At 34.0% G+C, this 25,723-nt stretch overlaps 1 protein-coding gene across 1 annotated transcript; it reads right to left on the bottom strand.

Annotated features, from left to right (window-relative positions):
- Nucleotides 1-948: 948 nt before the first annotated feature.
- Nucleotides 949-25,303, bottom strand: LOC139870281 (uncharacterized). Its single transcript, XM_071858114.1, has 3 exons — nucleotides 24,638-25,303; nucleotides 24,006-24,545; nucleotides 949-1,041 (listed from the first exon to the last, which is right to left on the bottom strand). Exons 1-3 carry the CDS (start codon nucleotides 25,301-25,303, stop codon nucleotides 949-951), a joined length of 1,299 nt encoding a protein of 432 aa, XP_071714215.1.
- Nucleotides 25,304-25,723: the final 420 nt, after the last annotated feature.

Here is a 25,723-nt window from a genome sequence, read left to right on the forward strand (position 1 = left end):
TCTCAAGAGAATTAAGCACACAAGTAGGGGCACGAAAGAGCGAGAAGTAATAGAGAGGTAGGCTAGAGAGAACCGACTTAACTAAAGTTAACCGTCCACCGAAAGAAATCATTTTTGCTCTCCAATCCTCTAACCTCTTGTTAAATTTCTCGATCACCGGGGAGCAATCATTCAATTTCTTCATCCTATTACCCACGGGAATACCCAAATACATGAAAGGCAATCGACCGCCGAGACACGAACACCAAGACGCAAGAGCTTCCACGTTATCATTACTAATGCCTATCCCAAATAATTGACTTTTATTATAATTAACCTTCAACCTCGAAGCCCGTTCAAAACATTCCAACAAGTACATTAAATTTCACGCATTACGTCTACTCCATTCGCCAAAAAAAATCGTATCATCCGCATATTGCAAATGGGAGATGACGACTTTATCTTTACCCACCTCCACCCCTTTATACATTCCTCTCTCAACCGCCACTTTCGTTAGGATATTAAGTCCCTCCGCTGCAATAATAAAAAGAAAAGGCGATAAAGGATCACCTTGGCGAACGCTCCTTTTAATATTAAACTCACTTGTCGGAGACCCATTTATGAGAATTGAGATTGTAGCCGATTTAAGACACGAGGAAATCCACTTGCACCATTTGGTACCGAACCCCATACATTTCATCACTTCAAGAAGATAATCCCAATTAAGCGAATCAAAGGCTTTCTCGAAGTCTACCTTAAAAATTAGGCCGTGCTTTTTGTTTCGTTTAAGATCTTCGACCACTTCATTAGCAACTAACGCACCATCAAGAATATATCTACCCCCAAGAAACGCACTTTGTTCCATCCCTACAAGACGAGGTACCACTTTACGAATTCTCAAGGACAACATTTTTGCGATAATTTTATAATAACTGCATATAAGACTAATCGGACGATAATCACTAAAACTCAGTGGATCCGATTTCTTCGGAATAAGGGAAACAAAAGAAGCATTGCAACCCTTTGAAAACTCACCAAAAACCCAAAACCAGTTGATTGCACCTACCAAATCATCTTTGATTATGGACCAAAACTTTTTGAAAAAATCAAAGTTGAACCCATCCGGTCCCGGGGCCTTCGAACTACCACAAGATTTGACCGATTACCAAATTTCCTCTTCCGTAAAGGGAGCTTCTAAGAGTGTGATGACCCAGAAATTTCTGACCAAATTTAAACTTTATCTTTAAATGATTTAACGTTTCCGACACGATAAGCAAAGTCTGTAAAACCGAATCTCAAAATTTTTGAACTATTCAAGTACCCTTCGGTTGTTCTCAACGATTCACGAACCATTACATGTAAATAGATACATATATATACTATAACTTAAAAACGTAATAAAGTTTTAATTGTTTAATACCGTACATTAAACTTATTGGTTTAAATATTTATTTGAATATATATGATAAGTTGGAATATTAATTGTATGAATAACTTGCGACGTATATTTAAAACGTGTTTATGAATGTTGAAAATATATATTAACTTGGTCATAAAATGATTTGTTATTATATATATATCAACAAATAGCGAGACAATGATTTATAGAAGTAAATTACCAAAACACTCGAAAGTTTAAGATACACTTTGAATGATATAGTTTATTGATAATTTAAGACTATATTTTGACAAAGGTACGAGTCACAAAACGTAAATTGCGAGTTTTCTAAGCGTACAAAAATGCGTTCGAGAAACCGAAATCGGGACATAAGTTGAGTGACAACGTACGGGTCATCGGAACGAAAATTACAAGTCAACTATGCACATGAATTTAATATAATATATAATTAATTATTTAAATTATATATATTATATATATTATATAATAATATGTCGACAAACAAGAAAACAAAAACATTTTGAGCTGGATCAGGCGGCCATGCGATCGCATGGCAAATACACTAAAAACCCATGCGATCGCATGGGCATCAGATTTCAAAAAGTTGCCTATAAAAGTCCAGTTTCTGCTCGAGTTCTTACACATATATTACTCCATGTGTAATATTATTATTATTTATTATTTATATTAATTATTATTATTATTATTATTATTATTATTATTATTATATTATTAAGATTATTATTATTATTATTATTATTATTAATCTTAATATTTTTAGTAATATTATACATAAAATACTACGACGAGGTCATGAGCTTGTCACTTTCAAAATGGTTTTTCGAGCGGGATAGAGCTAAGGAAATTATGAGTTATAGCTATGGAGGTTATGGGTATGATTTGGGGATTATGCTCGTAAAGTCAAACCTAGTGTTTATCATCTCCGTTACGTTTACGTACTTTCCTACAATATTGAATCTCAATATTGATACGTAAGCACTCATATTTTATCTTTTATATATTAATTGTGTATCCATGTCCAGTGCTCGAGTATATATATTTATACATGCTTGTATGCTAAATTTCGTCGTTAAACAGTTATAATGAATCACGAATTAAATACATATATTACTGGTAAAAGGTATATGATATACATGTTTTTGGAAAGCTGGCGAAAAATCAATAACTTTTCATTTAGATATCGAATAGCTTCGATGAACGGATTAAAAGATATGATCAACTGAATTATAATTGACGTTAATTGAAATTGCTTTTGAATCTGCAATTAAGATATAAAAAAACTTGTTTACGAGATTGATAAAATGGATTTTTAAATATTACCAACCGAGTAACTGAAATCTTATATAAGGCACGTCTCGTTTTATTGAACAATTGTCAAAACTGATTGTTTTATCATATTTTAAAGCCTTATAAAAACTATAGTTTAATTTTACAAGAATTGGAAAACTATGTGAAATATTAAAATGATTCGATTGCCATGATCATTCAACTATTGTATGGAGTCAGATTGACTTTTTGAAATAACTTTTGATAACTATTGTATGTCGATCTCGAGCATTAGGATTGTGATACACTATGACCTGACCTAGCTTGATAAACAATTATTGACCAACATATGTTCTCTAGGTTGAGATCTACGGTTATTTGGTAATCCGAGTTTCGGTCACATTTTGGTGAACGACTTTTTATGCGGCTAAGGTGAGTTTCATAAGATCCCTTTTACTCTCTACATTTTTGGGCTGAGAATACATGCAAATGCTTTATTAACCGATATACAATATTTATATGTGTGAGTTTCATAAGATCCCTTTTACTCTCTACATTTTTGGGCTGAGAATACATGCACTTTATTTTAAACGCAATGGATACAAGTACATACTAAATTCTACACTGAGTTTGAACCGAAAATCCCTTAGCTTTGGTAACTAGTAACTACCAGTTATAAGAACTGGTGGGCGCGAGTAGTAGTATATGGATCCATAGGGCTTGATATCCCCGTCCGAGCTAGAGCACTAGCCTTTTAACGGACGTATGCTATTTGAGAAGCGTACACGTTGGTTTGCGTGTATTATTAAGATGATTATACAAAGGGTACAAATTATATATACATTAAGTTTAGTTACCAGGGTGCTCAATTTCGTAGAATATTTTGATAAACGTTCCTGGATTAAACAACTGAAATCTTGTGATCCACCTTTATATACAGATTATGCGAAACACTAAAACTATGAACTCACCAACCTTTGTGTTGACACTTATTAGCATGTTTATTCTCAGGTTCCTAGAAGTCTTCCGCTATTTGCTTATATGTTAGACAAGCTATGTGCATGGAGTCTTACATGGCATATTTATCAAGGAAACGTTGCGTTCACCAAATCATCACCATGTATCTTATTTTGACTGCATTGTCAATGGAAGTACTATTGTAAACTATTATTTACGGTGATTGTCTATATGTAGAAATCATCAGATGTCGAAAACCTTTGATTTAAATATTCATTTATGGCGTGCCTTTTCAAAAGAATGCAATGTTTACAAAACGTATCATATAGAGGTCAAATAGCTCGCAATGAAATCGATGAATGACGTTTTCGTCTATATGGATTTGGAGTGATCGTCACAGTTGGTATCAGAGCGTTGGTCCTAGTGAACCAGGTCTTGCACGAGTGTGTCTAACTGATAGTTGTTAGGATGCATTAGTAAGTCTGGACTTCGACCGTGTCTGCATGTTAAAAGTTTTGATTATCATTTCTTGTCGGATATTACATGCTTATCATTCTTAAGTCTAGACACGTTTTCCTGCATTTATTGCATAAATAGTGTATAGACAAAAATTCATATCTTAGCGTATCTGTTACTGTAAACTTTTCCTGACATCTTCCTAAAATTTCTCCGTGATTTATGGAATTTGGTATTATATATACATATTTAAATTATGTATTGAAGAATACCAAACTAAATTCTATAATATAATTCATATCAAAAATCATCTCCCTAATTATACAAGGTGGATCCCGTATCTAGTTCAAATTCCTTAAACTTTGACAGCTATTCCGATATGGATATTCACCTGAATTCCGAAGACAGTGTAACCGGAATGGATCAACTAATCAGCCATCACCTATTCTGGATGAATTGGGGATGGGTTCGTAGCCTGCTTAGTCATTGGAGACAAGAAGAAGGTGATCCCTTCCATTCACCACATTTCCCTCTTGGCGAAGAACCTGAAGCACTTACTGGCGAACCTGTTCGAGGCACTATTTTTTCTCTCATTTCCAGAGTATCTCGTCACGATAATATACTATCTCAAATTCTGAATCTTATTCATCCGCTCGTCCGAACCGACAATCATCCCGGTGTAGTAGAAGAAGTCAACAAGCTTCGCACTCGGGTAGTGGCTTTGGAGAATATGGTGCAAAGGTTATAAGCACCAGCAGAATCACCGGCATCAACAATACCACCGACAACAACACCAACAGTACCATTACCACCACCAACAACATCCGCACCGCAAGCCTCAACATCACAATATGTACCTTGAACATCAACGTCATACGCACCACAGATACCAAGGAATACCAACAACAACAAACGATGAAGTATTGATTCATAACTTCATCGAAGAAATATTTTGCAGAGAATATGTAGTTTCTAAAAGTTTTAGAGATTATATATTCTAGTCCTAGTCAAAAACCAGATGAGATTAATATTATGTTAACTCATTAAATCCATGATTACATCTAAGGAAAATATATATGTAGATATATTTTACATGAAGATTGTAATTAAGAAAATTCTTTTATACAAACTGATAATGGTGAGAATATTTTAACGGGTAGGTAATACCCGAGAGATATATAAATTCACAATTAATATGTTACATTCTTCGATTCTGATTCAACAAATCATCAACTATACTCACTACTTTCACAACAATATATATTCTTTTATAAAAATCAAAGCAACCATCCTCATCCAAATTTGATTACATATTCTGACAGAACAGAATCCAAGTCATAACTCTGAACTAGTAACATCATTCTTAGATCTCTACATCTTTCAAAGCTATACTTTGACTTCAAAACTTTGCAAGATCCTTTAGCGTTGTTTTTACCGAAAATAATCTTGCAATCCCTTTTCAAAGTATCCAGTTTTATCACACTTCCAACTAATCAACTTCGACTTTTTAGATTAGCCTTATTATAACCTTGACATATACGTTCTTGTTACCAGGGAACCTTTCATGTTCCACCACATTAGCAGTAAATTTATCAACAACTTTATTAATCCTTAACCTTTCGAAAAATCCTTATACTCATTGAAACCCTATCATGTACTCATCCACATCTTGTAACAATAAATGCCATACTAACCACCGAGAATTATCAATCAGTATTTTGAATCTCGCAGCATTTTCTACGACAACAGTTATATATAGATAACATCTATCTTCTAGACTTACATACTTCGAATGTGAAGTTTCTGAAAAACACCCCAAACTACGAAACTAGTTCTCCTTATTTTGGAAAAATGCTGATGAAGCAGCAAAAACTGTAAACGACCTTAACAGTCAAAAGTTTGATGATAAAGAATAGTATGGTGGTAAAGCTGAGAAAAGAGAAGGTTTGGAACTGGAAAACGGATTGAGCAGACCATGAAGGAGGCTGTGGACAAATCACAAAAACGAAATCTACCTTCAAAGAATACAAATGATTCGGTGTCTGCTGAAATCCTTCGCAAATACCTTGCTCCTTACTCTAAAACCTTTGCGGACAATATTCTTCATCATCATCTTATCTTAAATATTCTAAGATATCATCGTATCTTCCATTATAAATATCCTCCATATTTCTGAAGATATTTTTTTTATAACCATTCTTATCTGAAATCATTCATCTCTTCGCGCTATCTTTGTTACATCATAAAAGAAACTATTTTAGTTTCTAAAATCTAAAAAAATTCAAAAAATAGATGTTTTAAAGTAATGTTGGGAATTGAAGCATGAGTTAGTATAATATAATGACACTTGATCAACGTGATTATATTACAGTAAGTCATGCTGAGTTTCTAATGGAACTTGATAAAGGTTCACAGATCCCACCCTCATCATAAACCATGTTACATAACTCTTTCATTCCATATAATCTCTAAATATATCAAGAAAATATATTTCTTGATGATTCGGTGTTTTCCGGATATTCTGGTAATTTGACAAGTCAGATTGTGCCATTACCGTTTCTTTCTTAGAACATTAACTATGTTTATCCAAAACTCCATAACTACGAATTCTGGACCATTACAAGAGATGCCTAATCGCAAGAAGAAGAAACGAAGGGACAAAGCTCCGAAATAGAAATTGGAGTATAAATCGCAGCAAATAAGAGGGAGTATTAACCGTGAATGACAATGATTATAGAAGACGGAAGTAGGGACATTGAAATATAAGGGGAGATATAAAGCCCGATAACAAACATGAAATTACAAACCGTGTATATCAATGCGTATAGCAATATAAAGACACGGGAGAATGAAAAACACTATAACCCCAAGGTAATAGTAGAAGAAAATAACCTCCTCTGGTGGCAGATGAAAAAGAAGAATGAAGGATACGATAGCCAAGAAAATATCAAGAATCAGAACTGGATTAAGCATTTTCACAATCTATTGGGATGTATGAAATAAGAAAGAAAATGTAGGAGTGGTGAAAGAAATGAAACGGAAGAGGTCAATTTATAGCGAAATATCAGACATAGCAATCGAGGCAGATTACGCATTTAATCAAAGAAAATCAAAATTTCCACAAATTCCGAAGAATCAAATCTTATATAGATTATGAAGATTTTCTATTCCTTAAATTCCGAAAATCAATCGTTAATACGTCAAAAGTTAAGATGAATCTCTATTCTCCATTTCACTTTATTACGACGGCTTCTCTCATACGCTTCAAGTAATTGGATTGTTTTATCCATATTATTCAACGGTGATAAAACTCTATTTATCGACTCATATTCGTCATAAAAACATTTTTATTGTTAGCCATGACAACCTCACTCAAATTTTGGGACGAAATTTCTTTAACGGGTAGGTACTGTGATGACCCAGAAATTTCTGACCAAATTTAAACTTTATCTTTAAATGATTTAACGTTTTCGACACGATAAGCAAAGTCTGTAAAACCGAATCTCAAAATTTTTGAACTATTCAAGTACCCTTCGGTTGTTCTCAACGATTCGCGAACCATTACATGTAAATAGATACATATATATACTATAACTTGAAAACGTAATAAAGTTTTAATTGTTTCATACCGTACATTAAACTTATTGGTTTAAATATTTATTTGAATATATATGATAAGTTGGAATATTAATTGTATGAATAACTTGCGACGTATATTTAAAACGTGTTTATGAATGTTGAAAATATATATTAACTTGGTCATAAAACGATTTGTTATTATATATATATATCAACAAATAGCGAGACAATGATTTATAGAAGTAAATTACCAAAACACTCGAAAGTTTAAGATACACTTTGAATGATATAGTTTATTGATAATTTAAGACTATATTTTGACAAAGGTACGAGTCACAAAACGTAAATTGCGAGTTTTCTAAGCGTACAAAAATGCGTTCGAGAAACCGAAATCGGGACATAAGTTGAGTGACAACGTACGGGTCATCGGAACGAAAATTACAAGTCAACTATGCACATGAATTTAATATAATATATAATTAATTATTTAAATTATATATATTATATATATTATATAATAATATGTCGACAAACAAGAAAACAAAAACATTTTGAGCTGGATCAGGCGGCCATGCGATCGCATGGCAAATACACTAAAAACCCATGCGATCGCATGGGCATCAGATTTCAAAAAGTTGCCTATAAAAGTCCAGTTTCTGCTCGAGTTCTTACACATATATTACTCCATGTGTAATATTATTATTATTTATTATTTATATTAATTATTATTATTATTATTATTATTATTATTATTATTATTATTATTATTATTATTATTATTATTATTATTATTATTATATTATTAAGATTATTATTATTATTATTATTAATCTTAATATTTTTAGTAATATTATACATAAAATACTACGACGAGGTCATGAGCTTGTCACTTTCAAAATGGTTTTTCGAGCAGGATAGAGCTAAGGAAATTATGAGTTATAGCTATGGAGGTTATGGGTATGATTTGGGGATTATGCTCGTAAAGTCAAACCTAGTGTTTATCATCTCCGTTACGTTTACGTACTTTCCTACAATATTGAATCTCAATATTGATACGTAAGCACTCATATTTTATCTTTTATATATTAATTGTGTATCCATGTCCAGTGCTCGAGTATATATATTTATACATGCTTGTATGCTAAATTTCGTCGTTAAACAGTTATAATGAATCACGAATTAAATACATATATTACTGGTAAAAGGTATATGATATACATGTTTTTGGAAAGCTGGCGAAAAATCAATAACTTTTCATTTAGATATCGAATAGCTTCGATGAACGGATTAAAAGATATGATCAGGCAATAAACTTTGTATAAAGCATGAGAGACTCCATGCAGGCAACAAGCACATCACAGCGGAAGCATTCTAAGGACCTGAGAATAAAACATGCTAAAAAGTCAACACGAATGTTGGTGAGTTATAGGTTTAATTGCTCGAGTCATAAACATATATAAAGATAGACCACAAGATTTCATCAAAAGTTTATCAATAGATTCTACGTAACAGAGCACCCTGGTAACTAAACTTAACGCTATAGTGATAATTACCCCATTCGTTTTAATACACGCAAACCAACGTGTCTTAAACTCAAATAACATACGTCCGTTAAAAGGCTAGCGCTCTAGCTCGGACGGGGATGTCAAGCCCTATGGATCCATATACAATTATTCGCGCCCACTAGTCCATATCCTATGTACTGGCAGCTACTAGTTACCAAAGCTAAGGGATTTTCGGTTTAACTCAGTGTAGAATTTAGTATGTACTTGTGACTTATCGCGTTTAAAATAAATTGCATGTATTCTCAGCCCAAAAATATTTAAAGTATTTAAATTTCATTACATCAATTTCGTAATGAAATCCATGGTTATTCGTTAGGATATTAAGTCCCTCCGCTGCAATAATAAAAAGAAAAGGCGATAAAGGATCACCTTGGCGAACGCTCCTTTTAATATTAAACTCACTTGTCGGAGACCCGTTTATGAGAATTGAGATTGTAGCCGATTTAAGACACGAGGAAATCCACTTGCACCATTTGGTACCGAACCCCATACATTTCATCACTTCAAGAAGATAATCCCAATTAAGCGAATCAAAGGCTTTCTCGAAGTCTACCTTAAAAATTAGGTCGTGCTTTTTGTTTCGTTTAAGATCTTCGACCACTTCATTAGCAACTAACGCACCATCAAGAATATATCTACCCCCAAGAAACGCACTTTGTTCCATCCCTACAAGACGAGGTACCACTTTACGAATTCTCAAGGACAACATTTTTGCGATAATTTTATAATAACTGCATATAAGACTAATCGGACGATAATCACTAAAACTCAGTGGATCCGATTTCTTCGGAATAAGGGAAACAAAAGAAGCATTGCAACCCTTTGAAAACTCACCAAAAACCCAAAACCAGTTGATTGCACCTACCAAATCATCTTTGATTATGGACCAAAACTTTTTGAAAAAATCAAAGTTGAACCCATCCGGTCCCGGGGCCTTCGAACTACCACAACATTTGACCGATTCCCAAATTTCCTCTTCCGTAAAGGGAGCTTCTAAGAGTGTGATGACCCAGAAATTTCTGACCAAATTTAAACTTTATCTTTAAATGATTTAACGTTTCCGACACGATAAGCAAAGTCTGTAAAACCGAATCTCAAAATTTTTGAACTATTCAAGTACCCTTCGGTTGTTCTCAACGATTCACGAACCATTACATGTAAATAGATACATATATATACTATAACTTAAAAACGTAATAAAGTTTTAATTGTTTAATACCGTACATTAAACTTATTGGTTTAAATATTTATTTGAATATTTTACTGTAGCAAATAGTGTTTACTGTAGCAAATAGTGTTTTACTGTAGCAAATAGTGTTTACTGTAGCAAACTCGTTTTCACTGTAGCACTGTAGCAAAATACGGTTTCACTGTAGCAAATAGTGTTTTACTGTAGCAAATTGTGTTTTACTGTAGCAAAGTAATTTTTACTGTAGGAAAGTCATTTTTACTTGTACATATATATATACATACATATAATTGTTCATGAATCGTCGAGAGTAGTCAAAGGTAATTGTATATATGTAACAGTTCTAAAATTTTGAGACTCAATCTAACAGACTTTGTTTAACGTGTTAAAATAATAAATCGTATAGAGAATTGGTTTAAATAAGTCAAAAATTTTCGGGTCATCACAGTACCTCCCCGTTAAAGAAAATTTCGTCCCGAAATTTTGAGTAGTACCTGTTTCATGAGCGATATCAGTGAACAAATGTGGATACTTTTGCTTCATCTGATCTTCACGTTCCCAAGTAAACTCGGGTCCTCGTCTTGCGTTCCAACGAACCCTAACTATCGGTATTTTGCTTTGTTTTAATTGTTTGACCTCACGGTCCATGATTTCAACAGGTTCTTCGATAAAATGGAGTTTATCATTGATTCGTATTTCGTCAAGAGGAATTACGACATCCTCTTCAGCTAAACATTTCTTCAAATTTGACACGTGAAATGTGTTGTGAACACTACTAAGTTCTTGCGGTAGCTTTAATCGATAAGCAATTGTTCCAATTCTTTCGGTGATTTCAAAGGGTCCTACGTACCTAGGACTTAGCTTTCCTCGTTTACCGAATCGTACAACGCCTTTCCAGGGTGACACTTTCAACATGACTTTGTCGCCCACTTGAAATTCTAGCGGTTTTCTTCTTACATCAGCATAACTCTTTTGGCGACTCATGGCCGTTTTTAATCGCTGTTGTATTTGAATGATCTTTTCGGTGGTTTCATGAATAATTTCTGGTCCAGTAAGTTGTCTTTCTCCTACTTCACTCCAACAGATAGGGGATCTGCACTTTCTACAGTAAAGTGCTTCAAATGGCGCTGCGTTGATGCTCGTATGATAGCTGTTATTGTATGAAAATTCTACCAACGGTAAGTGTCGATCCCAACTGGTTCCAAAGTCAATCACGCATGCCCGTAACATGTCTTCCAATGTTTGTATTGTTCTTTCACTTTGACCATCTGTCTGTGGGTGATAAGCGGTGCTCATATCTAATCGAGTTCCCAATGCTTTTTGTAATGGCTGCCAGAAACGTGATGTGAATCGGGTGTCGCGATCAGATATGATAGAGATGGGTACACCATGCCTGGAAACTACTTCCTTCAAATATAGGCGTGCTAATTTCTCTATACTGTCTGTCTCCTTTATTGGTAGAAAGTGAGCTGATTTAGTTAGACGATCAACTATCACCCAAATAGTATCATGACTACTTGCAGTCCTTGGCAATTTCGTAATGAAATCCATGGTTATTCTTTCCCATTTCCACTGTGGAATTTCTGGTTGTTGCAGTAATCCTGACGGCTTTTGGTGTTCAGCTTTAACCTTTGCACACGTCAAACATTTGCTTACATAAGTAGCAATTTCTGTCTTCATATTAGGCCACCAATAGAACTTCTTGAGATCGTGGTACATTTTCCCATTTCCTGGGTGAATTGAGTACCTCGTTTTGTGTGCTTCATCTAGTACTAGTTGCCTTAGGTTACCATGTCTTGGTACCCATATCCTACCAGCAAAATACAGGGTTCCATCGGCTTTTACTTCAAGTTGTTTTTCTAACCCTTTGCTCATTTCACCTTTTTCGTTTTCTTCTTTTAAAGCTTCTAACTGTGCTGCTTGAATTTGCTTTGTGAGATCAGTACGAATTGTAATATTCAAAGCTCGGACCCTAAGAGGTTTTACTCTTTCTTTTCGACTTAGGGCATCAGCTACAACATTAGCTTTTCCGGGGTGGTAACGGATTTCACAATCGTAATCGTTTAACAACTCTACCCAGCGACGTTGCCTCATATTGAGTTGTTTTTGATCAAAAATATGCTGAAGACTCTTATGGTTGGTGTACACTGTACACTTGGTGCCATATAGATAGTGTCTCCATATTTTGAGTGCAAAAACTACTGCTCCAAGTTCCAAATCGTGCGTCGTATAGTTCTTTTCATGAATTTTTAGTTGCCGTGAGGCATATGCGATAACTTTTGTGCGTTGCATTAATACACATCCTAAACCTTGGCGTGAAGCATCACAATAGATCACGAAATCATCATTTCCTTCCGGTAATGACAAAATGGGTGCAGACGTTAACTTCTTCTTTAATAACTGGAATGAGGATTCCTGTTCCGTGGACCAATCATACTTCTTTCCCTTTTGAGTCAATGCAGTTAAGGGTTTGGCGATTCTAGAGAAATCTTGAATGAATCTTCGGTAGTAACCAGCAAGACCTAAGAATTGTCGAATTTGTGTTGGAGTCTTCGGTGTTTCCCATTTACTAATGGCTTCGATCTTGGCGGGGTCAACTTTAATTCCATGTTTACTGACAACATGGCCCAAAAATTGTACTTCTTGTAACCAGAAATCACACTTCGAAAATTTTGCGTACAATTCTTCTTTCTTGAGTATCTCCAGTACCAGTCTTAAGTGTTGCTCATGTTCTTCCTTGTTCTTCGAGTAAATCAATATGTCGTCGATAAAAACAATGAAAAATTTGTCTAAATACGGTCTACAGATGCGATTCATTAGATCCATGAATACTGCTAGAGCATTAGTTAATCCAAAAGGCATGACTAGAAACTCATAGTGACCGTAACGGGTTCTGAACGCGGTTTTAGGAACATCTTCTTCCTTCACTCTCAGTTGATGATATCCGGAGCGTAGATCAATCTTAGAATAAACACTTGATCCTTGCAATTGATCAAACAAATCATCAATCCTCGGTAATGGGTACCGATTCTTGATCGTTAATTTGTTTAATTCTCGGTAATCTATGCACATTCTCATAGATCCATCCTTCTTCTTGACGAACAGAATAGGAGCACCCCAAGGTGAAAAATTAGGACGAATAAATCCACGGTCCGATAATTCTTGCAACTGGTCTTGTAATTCTTGCATTTCTGAAGGTGCAAGTCTATATGGAGATCGGGCTACAGGTGCAGCTCCTGGTATGAGATCAATCTGGAATTCTACACATCTGTGTGGAGGTAGCCCCGGTAATTCTTCTGGAAATACTCCGGGATATTCTCTTACAACCGGCATGTCATTAATGCTTCTTTCTTCAGTATCGATCTTCTTTACGTGTGCCAAAATAGCATAACAACCTTTTCTTATAAGTTTCTGGGCCTTCATACAGCTGATAAAGTTCAGCTTTGAGTTGCTCTTCTCCCCATAAATCATTAATGACGTTTCATCCTTACGAGGGATGCGGATTGCTTTCTCAGCGCAAACAACTTCCGCTCTTGTTTTGGACATCCAGTCCATGCCAACGATTACGTCAAAACTTCCTAATTCTACGGGTATCAAATCGATTTTGAAGGTTTCACCAGCGAGATTCATTTCGCAATCATGGCAAATTTTATCGGCTTTTATCAGTTTACCATTAGCTAATTCTATAGTATATTTATCGTCTAGAGGTAATGATGCACATTTTAGTTTAGAACTAAAGTCTTTACACATATAACTTCTATCTGCACCCGTATCAAACATAATAGAAGCTAGTTGATTATTAACGGTAAACGTACCCGTGACAAGATTAGGATCCTCACGTGCTTTACTGGCACTAACATTAAATGCTCTCCCACGTGCGGGTTCTTTGTTCTTCTCCTTATCAGGGCATTGATTTATAAAGTGACCAGACTTCCCGCATCCAAAACATTTCTTGACATCGGTCAGTTTTGTCTTTACTTCAGAAACGGTGGCATAACAATCTTTCGCCACATGTCCTTTCTTGTTGCACTTATCACAGACCACTTGGCAATAACCTGCATGATGTGTGTAACATCTTTTGCAGAACGGATGGGGTCCCTTATAGTTTGGACTTGCAGTTGCCCCATCTTGTTTACCTTTAAAAGTTTCTTGTTTCTTCAGGTGAGTACTTTTGCCCTTATAGTCTTCCCATTTCCTCTTTCCTTCAGTTGTCTTGACTTCGGTAATTGGTGCCTTAATCGAACTCTCTGTGATCTGGTCAATGAGTTGGTGTGCCATTGTCATGGCTTCCTGCATCGTATTCGGTTTGGATGATGAAACGACCCGTCCTAATCCATCTGGACGAAGTCATCAACATTTGGTCCCATTGCGATGATCGACTCCAAGTAATGTCCTTAAAATGAGCAAATGCACAGCGGAAGACTTAATTCGTACCTGAGAATAAACATGCTTAAAAGTGTCAACCAAAAGGTTGGTGAGTTCATAGGTTTATCGTATCAGTTATTTCAATATATTAATAGACCACAAGATTTCATAATCATAAACATAATACACTCGCAAGTGTATGTAAAGCATTCTAAGTGGTTGAGCACTTGGTAATCATACTTAACATTTAATCACGTCGCATATTCCCTTTATTATGAAATCTCACTACACCGTACCAAGTGTAGTCACCGAAACGAAGTACTGTGCAACCGTTGAATACTGGTCGTCCAGTCCGGTTGGGGTTTTCAGGCCCGATAGATCTATCAACAGGATTCGCGTTTACAATACCGCATGTAAATAGTAGTTACCAAGCTACAGGGAAGTATGCCAGTGGTACAACTCAACGTAGAATATATTTTTAAGTACTTGTGTCTATTTCGTAAACATTTATAAAAGCAGCGCATGTATTCTCAGCCCAAAAATATATATTGCAAAAGCAATTAAAAAGGGAGCAAATGAAACTCACCATACTGTATTTTGTAGTAAAAATACATATAACATTATTGAACACGTATAAGGTTGGCCTCGGATTCACGAACCTAAATTAATTATATATATTTATATATTGTTTAATATCTGTTTAACAATTAAGGTCAAGTCGTAGTGTACCTCAATTCTAATGTTCGAGACTAATATGCAACATGCTTAAATATCGTTATTTTATATTTTTAAATATTTTTACAAAATTTATTAGAGTAAATAATAATATAATTCATTTATTACTAAATAAAATTTTATATAAAAATATACTAAAATGATAAGTTAACATTTTATAATAATAATAATAATATTTCCATTAAAAATAATACTTATAATAAAATTAATAATTTTAATGTTAATGATAATAAATTGATAGTTTTAATAATAATAATGATCAAAATAATAATTTGATAGTTTTTGATAAATATATTAATTATTTTTAATTATTAATAATAATAATAATAATAATAATAATAATAATGATGATAATGATAATAATCAAATAATAATTACGATGATTTTAACAACGACGTAATAATAAAAAAAATAATCATTTTAAAAAAAAAATTCAATTGACTATAACTTCTAATCCGTTCATCAAACCCATTCGATCTCTAAATGAAAAGTTTATGATTTTTCGCCAGCTTTCCAAAAACATGCATATCATATACCTTATCTCAATCGCATGAGTAACTAATTCAGATTCTATCCTAAAATATATTTTGACAAAAATAAATATACAAGCATGCATAATCCTAAATACTCGAGCACTAGTCAAGGATACACTAATAATAAATAAAAGTTAAGTTATGAGTGCTCACGTATCAATATTGAGGTTCAATATTGCAGGAAAGTATGTAGACACAACGGGGATGACAAACACTAAATTTGACCTCATGAGCATACCCATGAATCATACCCATCACCTCCATAGCTATAACCCATAATTTCCTTAACTCTATCCCGCTCTCAAAACGTGTTTGGAAATAGCTCGCGCGTACCTCTTGTCGTAATATTTTATGTATAATACTAGTAATATTACTCCTAATAATACTAATACTAATACTAATACTAATAATAATAAGATTAATAATCTTAATAATAAAATTAATAAATAAATAAAGAAGTGATACAGAGTAATATAAGAGAAGTTGAGATGAGAGATTGATGAAATGAATTTGGGAAAGAGGAGTTCGGGTATTTAAAGAAGTTTTTTTTTTTTTTTTTTTTTTTTTTTACGCTCGCATGCTTGCTCATAAATCACAAAATATGGCTGCCGACACTTATGTTATACATACATGATATAGTTTTATATTATTTAATATATATTATATTTAATCTTTAGAATTAATTAAATATTATATTATATTTACGCCCATGGTAAAAATATAATTTTTACAAAAATGACACGGCCGTGGTCTCACGACTCATGTACCACTTCCGGTTTTTCGAGCGCACTTTCGTACATTTAGAAAACTAGCCTTTTACGTTACGTGACGTGTACCTTTAATAATAATTTGATTTATTTATCAAAGATTTACTTTATGAAAAATGTAACCTATAAAATTGAGCATTGTGGTCATTTCCTTCTATAAATCAAAGTCTCGATGTTTGTCAAAATATTTTATTTTAAATTAAACGTTTTGTGACATGTACCTTTATCAATAACTAGACTTAAATTAATTAAAAACTAACCCACTCAAAGTGTAACTTAATCTTTTGAGTGTTGTGGTCATTTACTTATATAAATCACACTCTCATTAATTAACCAAGTATATTTAATTTCAAAACGTTTTATATTTAGTTAAATATTATATTTAGTCATTTCGTAAAATACATAAATATATATTTAATGAACACGTTTTATTTAAATATTTATTTTTATTAAAATCACGGACCGTTAACATTTACAATTTGTCAAAAGGTTTCTAAAAAAAATTCTAACTTTTAAGATAGCGTTAAAAATCTTTATTCTTATTGAAATGACTCTTTAATAATTCTACAAAAGTGGTTTCAGATATTTATAAAATTCTATTATCTTTTACTCTCACCGATAACTATAGTAATCTTATATCAAAACCAAATATTACATATCTAATACCTTGTTAACGTTATCAATTAATAAGTATATATTGTATATACACATAAATGTTCGTGAATCGTCAGGCTTGGTCAAAGGGTAACTGATTATCCGAATATAGATTTCAAACTTTCTAGACTCAACATTACAGATTTTGCTTATCGTGTCGGGAACATATAAAGATTAAGGTTTAAATTTGATCGAAAATTTCCGGGTCATTACAGATGATGTAACATTTCCTTTGATATTGATCGATAAACCGTCAATATACATTTCTATCTTTCGTTTCTCATTTGGCACCAATTCGGGACACAACAAGGCTAGTTCCATGAAACGCTTTTCATAGTTATTGAGATTCGCGCCGATAACCTTCAGATTACGTAACTCAGATTCCATTTTTCTGATCTCGTTTCGAGGACAGTACTCCTCGATTAGCATCTTTTTCAGTTCTTCCCAAGAGATATCATATGCCGTATCTATTCCTTCCGCTTTAGCATAATTGTTCCACCAAGTAAGTGCACCGTCTTGCAACGTGCACGAAGCATACTTTGACTTGTCTCCGTTCGCACAATTACTAATTTTGAAAACGGACTCCATCTTTTCAAACCATCGGGTTAGACCGACTGGTCCCTCGGTTCCACTAAACGTCTGTGGTTTGCATCCTTGAAAAGTTTTGTATGAGCATCCGTTTCGTGAGTTTGTGTTTACGGCTGCTGCTTTGGCTGCTGCTTCGGCTGTTGCTTTTGCTGCTTCGGTTGCAGCAATTCTTTCATTCACACGTTTCTCGACTAGTTGCTCAAACTCAGCATCCGACATTTGAGACATGTTTCTTCAATAAACACAACAGATATAATTTAATCATATAGAATATTATAGGTAAAATGAGTTGTCAATAGTTAATCGTAGCATATTAATAATATGAACCGATTATTATAAAAGCCTTTTCTTCTTATTAGCATTTTATAATTATTTCTAGGGTATTACCTACCCGTTAAGTTCATACATAATAGCTAGTACCAGGAATTAACTACTAAAATCCTAATAATATTCCACTATGAAAAATTATAGCGAGTTACTACATTATTATGTAATAATAATAATAAGAAGTAGTAATAATACAAATAATCATTCCATGCATTTATTATTAATAAACCAAAATAATACAATACCATACAATACTGATATTTTACATATGCTTATTTTACATAACAAGATAGAGTAGCACACATAAGCAATAAAATATCGCATGGAAGATTTATGGTTGCGAGGTCGTTCATTCAGAACTATCAGAAACTTCTTCCCATTTGGTTCTCTCTGCCAATTGTTTGTGTGCACATGGTCCGACAGACATTCTGGCAGTGTATTTTATTTTTAGTTGGGGTTTTGAGGTACCCGTTGCCTCAGTGGGTTTAATACAATAAGGGTGGTTACGGATTGAATGGTCCTGTTCTTTTTTAATAACTAAGGACATTTTATTATTGTGGTTGTTTTTATTATCTATAGCAAGTTGGAATTTCTCCTTAGTGATCTCTTTTATTTCATTAGCGAAATCCTCCTCCTTACTGATCTCGTCTGATGACGAACTGTCTGAGTCATGTGTAGGAGAATATGATGACGAACTGCAAGAATATGTACCGGTGGTCATGAACCGAAATCTGCCAGGCGTAATCGGCACAACCCGCCCGTCGGCGGTATATCTGGACCAATGTCCATATTTGTTTAGAAATGGACGATCCTCGTTTACTCCAGGGATCATGGGTCCATGCCAACGATACTGTGGCTCCGGAAAACTAAAGCTGGGTGGAGCTGGAACCTCCTCTGGGTTTACCGGGAGTTGAGATTCCCCGGCTAACACAATTTCTTTTTTAATAGGTATTGGAACGCCCTTTTCAGTTGTGGATAGAATAGATTCAGTTTCCGATTCCGAGTCGTACAAAATGATAGGATTAGAGGAAGTCATCTATCACATAATTGAAACAACAATTATGTTAGCATATAAATATATCACATATAATGTTTTTGACCAAATAATAAGCAAAAATCAGGAAAAACAGATATGGTCATAGTCCAGACTCACTAACGCATCCTAACAATTATCAGTTAAACACAATAATGTAATTTCTGGTTCCCTATGACCTCAAGCTCGGATACCAACTGTAACGACCCGTCAAAATCGCTATTGACGCAGCACGTTAATCATTGATTCCACAGTGAGGTTTTGACCTCTATATGATACGTTTTGATAAAATATTGCATTCATTAAAATAAGTGACTTTCTAAACATAGAAAGTTATAAACATGTGGGCGAGTGCTTAGGTATAAGCAAAACCCCAAAATACATAAGTCTTTAATTTACAGGTTGACTTCACAGTCCAATTATTTATTACACAACGCAGTTTTATTTTGAATGCAATAAACTTTGTACAAAGCATGAGAGACTCCATGCAGGCAACAAGCACATCACAGCGGAAGCATTCTAAGGACCTGAGAATAAAACATGCTAAAAAGTCAACACGAATGTTGGTGAGTTATAGGTTTAATTGCTCGAGTCATAAACATATATAAAGATAGACCACAAGATTTCATCAAAAGTTTATCAATAGATTCTACGTAACAGAGCACCCTGGTAACTAAACTTAACGCTATAGTGATAATTACCCCATTCGTTTTAATACACGCAAACCAACGTGTCTTAAACTCAAATAACATACGTCCGTTAAAAGGCTAGCGCTCTAGCTCGGACGGGGATGTCAAGCCCTATGGATCCATATACAATTATTCGCGCCCACTAGTCCATATCCTATGTACTGGCAGCTACTAGTTACCAAAGCTAAGGGATTTTCGGTTTAACTCAGTGTAGAATTTAGTATGTACTTGTGTCTTATCGCGTTTAAAATAAATTGCATGTATTCTCAGCCCAAAAATATTTAAAGTATTTAAATTTCATTACATCAATTTCGTAATGAAATCCATGGTTATTCGTTAGGATATTAAGTCCCTCCGCTGCAATAATAAAAAGAAAAGGCGATAAAGGATCACCTTGGCGAACGCTCCTTTTAATATTAAACTCACTTGTCGGAGACCCGTTTATGAGAATTGAGATTGTAGCCGATTTAAGACACGAGGAAATCCACTTGCACCATTTGGTACCGAACCCCATACATTTCATCACTTCAAGAAGATAATCCCAATTAAGTGAATCAAAGGCTTTCTCGAAGTCTACCTTAAAAATTAGGCCGTGCTTTTTGTTTCGTTTAAGATCTTCGACCACTTCATTAGCAACTAACGCACCATCAAGAATATATCTACCCCCAAGAAACGCACTTTGTTCCATCCCTACAAGACGAGGTACCACTTTACGAATTCTCAAGGACAACATTTTTGCGATAATTTTATAATAACTGCATATAAGACTAATCGGACGATAATCACTAAAACTCAGTGGATCCGATTTCTTCGGAATAAGGGAAACAAAAGAAGCATTGCAACCCTTTGAAAACTCACCAAAAACCCAAAACCAGTTGATTGCACCTACCAAATCATCTTTGATTATGGACCAAAACTTTTTGAAAAAATCAAAGTTGAACCCATCCGGTCCCGGGGCCTTCGAACTACCACAACATTTGACCGATTCCCAAATTTCCTCTTCCGTAAAGGGAGCTTCTAAGAGTGTGATGACCCAGAAATTTCTGACCAAATTTAAACTTTATCTTTAAATGATTTAACGTTTCCGACACGATAAGCAAAGTCTGTAAAACCGAATCTCAAAATTTTTGCACTATTCAAGTACCCTTCGGTTGTTCTCAACGATTCACGAACCATTACATGTAAATAGATACATATATATACTATAACTTAAAAACGTAATAAAGTTTTAATTGTTTAATACCGTACATTAAACTTATTGGTTTAAATATTTATTTGAATATATATGATAAGTTGGAATATTAATTGTATGAATAACTTGCGACGTATATTTAAAACGTGTTTATGAATGTTGAAAATATATATTAACTTGGTCATAAAACGATTTGTTATTATATATATATCAACAAATAGCGAGACAATGATTTATAGAAGTAAATTACCAAAACACTCGAAAGTTTAAGATACACTTTGAATGATATAGTTTATTGATAATTTAAGACTATATTTTGACAAAGGTACGAGTCACAAAACGTAAATTGCGAGTTTTCTAAGCGTACAAAAATGCGTTCGAGAAACCGAAATCGGGACATAAGTTGAGTGACAACGTACGGGTCATCGGAACGAAAATTACAAGTCAACTATGCACATGAATTTAATATAATATATAATTAATTATTTAAATTATATATATTATATATATTATATAATAATATGTCGACAAACAAGAAAACAAAAACATTTTGAGCTGGATCAGGCGGCCATGCGATCGCATGGCAAATACACTAAAAACCCATGCGATCACATGGGCATCAGATTTTAAAAAGTTGCCTATAAAAGTCCAGTTTCTGCTCGAGTTCTTACACATATATTACTCCATGTGTAATATTATTATTATTTATTATTTATATTAATTATTATTATTATTATTATTATTATTATTATTATTATTATTATTATTATTATTATTATTATTATTATTATTATTATTATATTATTAAGATTATTATTATTATTATTATTATTAATCTTAATATTTTTAGTAATATTATACATAAAATACTACGACGAGGTCATGAGCTTGTCACTTTCAAAATGGTTTTTCGAGCGGGATAGAGCTAAGGAAATTATGAGTTATAGCTATGGAGGTTATGGGTATGATTTGGGGATTATGCTCGTAAAGTCAAACCTAGTGTTTATCATCTCCGTTACGTTTACGTACTTTCCTACAATATTGAATCTCAATATTGATACGTAAGCACTCATATTTTATCTTTTATATATTAATTGTGTATCCATGTCCAGTGCTCGAGTATATATATTTATACATGCTTGTATGCTAAATTTCGTCGTTAAACAGTTATAATGAATTACGAATTAAATACATATATTACTGGTAAAAGGTATATGATATACATGTTTTTGGAAAGCTGGTGAAAAATCAATAACTTTTCATTTAGATATCGAATAGCTTCGATGAACGGATTAAAAGATATGATCAACTGAATTATAATTGACGTTAATTGAAATTTCTTTTGAATCTGCAATTAAGATATAAAAAAACTTGTTTACGAGATTGATAAAATGGATTTTTAAATATTACCAACCGAGTAACTGAAATCTTATATAAGGCACGTCTCGTTTTATTGAACAATTGTCAAAACTGATTGTTTTATCATATTTTAAAGCCTTATAAAAACTATAGTTTAATTTTACAAGAATTGGAAAACTATGTGAAATATTAAAATGATTCGATTGCCATGATCATTCAACTATTGTATGAAGTCAGATTGACTTTTTGAAATAACTTTTGATAACTATTGTATGTCGATCTCGAGCATTAGGATTGTGATACACTATGACCTGACCTAGCTTGATAAACAATTATTGACCAACATATGTTCTCTAGGTTGAGATCTACGGTTATTTGGTAATCCGAGTTTCGGTCACATTTTGGTGAACGACTTTTTATGCGGCTAAGGTGAGTTTCATAAGATCCCTTTTACTCTCTACATTTTTGGGCTGAGAATACATGCAAATGCTTTATTAACCGATATACAATATTTATATGTGTGAGTTTCATAAGATCCCTTTTACTCTCTACATTTTTGGGCTGAGAATACATGCACTTTATTTTAAACGCAATGGATACAAGTACATACTAAATTCTACACTGAGTTTGAACCGAAAATCCCTTAGCTTTGGTAACTAGTAACTACCAGTTATAAGAACTGGTGGGCGCGAGTAGTAGTATATGGATCCATAGGGCTTGATATCCCCATCCGAGCTAGAGCACTAGCCTTTTAACGGACGTATGCTATTTGAGAAGCGTACACGTTGGTTTGCGTGTATTATTAAGATGATTATACAAAGGGTACAAATTATATATACATTAAGTTTAGTTACCAGGGTGCTCAATTTCGTAGAATATTTTGATAAACGTTCCTGGATTAAACAACTGAAATCTTGTGATCCACCTTTATATACAGATTATGCGAAACACTAAAACTATGAACTCACCAACCTTTGTGTTGACACTTATTAGCATGTTTATTCTCAGGTTCCTAGAAGTCTTCCGCTGTTTGCTTATATGTTAGACAAGCTATGTGCATGGAGTCTTACATGGCATATTTATCAAGGAAACGTTGCGTTCACCAAATCATCACCATGTATCTTATTTTGACTGCATTGTCAATGGAAGTACTATTGTAAACTATTATTTACGGTGATTGTCTATATGTAGAAATCATCAGATGTCGAAAACCTTTGATTTAAATATTCATTTATGGTGTGCCTTTTCAAAAGAATGCAATGTTTACAAAACGTATCATATAGAGGTCAAATACCTCGCAATGAAATCGATGAATGACGTGTTCGTCTATATGGATTTGGAGCGATCGTCACAAAGAGCTCATTATCCGCTGATGTAATCGATTCAGAAAATAGCCCTTCCAGGCTTGGTCCATCCGAACTATGCACCTCGAAAATGTTCTTAAAATGGTTGAAAGCAACTTCTTTGATTGTGTTAGGATTTTCACACCAAGACCCGTTAACATTAATCCCCCGGATGTTGTTTTTATTATATTTTCTCTTTAAGGAATTATGGAAATATTTTGAGTTTTCGTCTCCATCAAGCATCCATCGAACACGGACTTTCTGCTTTAGCATCCCTGTCTTAATTTTTTCCATTTCCATCCATGTTATTCTCGAGTTAAGCCATTTAGCTCGCTCTTCATCATTTAAATAACCTACTTTAGCTTTCAATTCAAGATCCGTTACTACCTTTTTAACCGACTCAATCTCACTATCAAGCTTACCAAAGTGAACTTTACTCCATTCTTTAAGGTCACCTTTTAATCTTTTTAACTTGTTACGAAAAACGCAATCCTTCCGGTTACCCCCCATTGGACCAGACCAAGAATCGGCAATAACCTTGTCAATACCCTTAACCAGGAACCAATATCAAAGATTTTGAACGGTTTAGGCCCAAAATCCACCTCACCATCCGACAACGAAATAGGTCAATGGTCCGATACACTTCTATCTAAAGCCACCACTTTTAGATCGGTCCAAAGGTTAAGAAAGTCGTCCGAAACCAAGAATCTATCTAGCTTACTCATTTTCATCCCATCATCACTAACCCTAGTAAATTTTCTCCCACCCAAAGGAATGTCCACTAAACTATTTCTGTCAATGAACTCGTTAAACCTCTTAGCCCGATTCTCAAAAAATTCACAATTCAATCTTTCCGACTTATCTCTAACCTCGTTAAAGTCCCCACAAATGACCCACGACACACCATCAATACACAAAATCTGGTCAAGCGAATCCCAAAATTTACATTTGTTAGCGTCATCATGCAGACCGTACACATTGACAATAATCGATTCATTACCCGACTTTTTCCATTTTCCCCGTATAGCAATAAAAAAGTCACCAATTAACTCACTAGAAACCTCGAAGATGTTTTTATCCCAAATTAATAATTGTCCGCCCGATTTACCAACCATTTCTTTTTGAACATACCCACAATCAATAGAACCCCAAAGCCCGAATAACCAATTGTCGACTAGGTTATGACATTTCGTTTCTTGCAACGCTAGAATAGAGGGCCTTTCTACGAAACATAAGCTTTTAACATCACCAAATTTACTTTCTTTCCCGGACCCGAACCCACGAATGTTTAAGGAGATAATCTTCATTAATAGAAAGAAGATACGAACAGAGAAAAAAGATACTTACGTATCTTTCTTGGTCCATTTTAGACCAAGATTGGTGCTGAATTCCTCTACTCCAATACTGCTTTCCGATATCAATTGGCTCACCTCCTTTTTCCTACTATTCCTAGACGACGATGACTTCTTACTCAGTTTCGATCTTCTACTACCACATGTGACACAATTAATCCCACTTGGTTCCTCAACGCCTTTTCCTTTCCTACTCGATCTCTTCGCATGTAAAATTTTTGATGAAGCTTTCCAGTTGCCGATGGAATTCCAGCAGTAATTGGATGAATCAGAAGCGTAAACAACCCTTTTACTTGCTTTTTTAGGCAAATAGTTGTTAGCGGTATCCATAACATTCAAAGAGGATGAATCACCGAAAATCTTAGCCTTCTCCAC

This window comes from Rutidosis leptorrhynchoides, chromosome 10, assembly GCF_046630445.1.
Source record: "Rutidosis leptorrhynchoides isolate AG116_Rl617_1_P2 chromosome 10, CSIRO_AGI_Rlap_v1, whole genome shotgun sequence".
Lineage (NCBI taxonomy): Eukaryota > Viridiplantae > Streptophyta > Magnoliopsida > Asterales > Asteraceae > Rutidosis > Rutidosis leptorrhynchoides.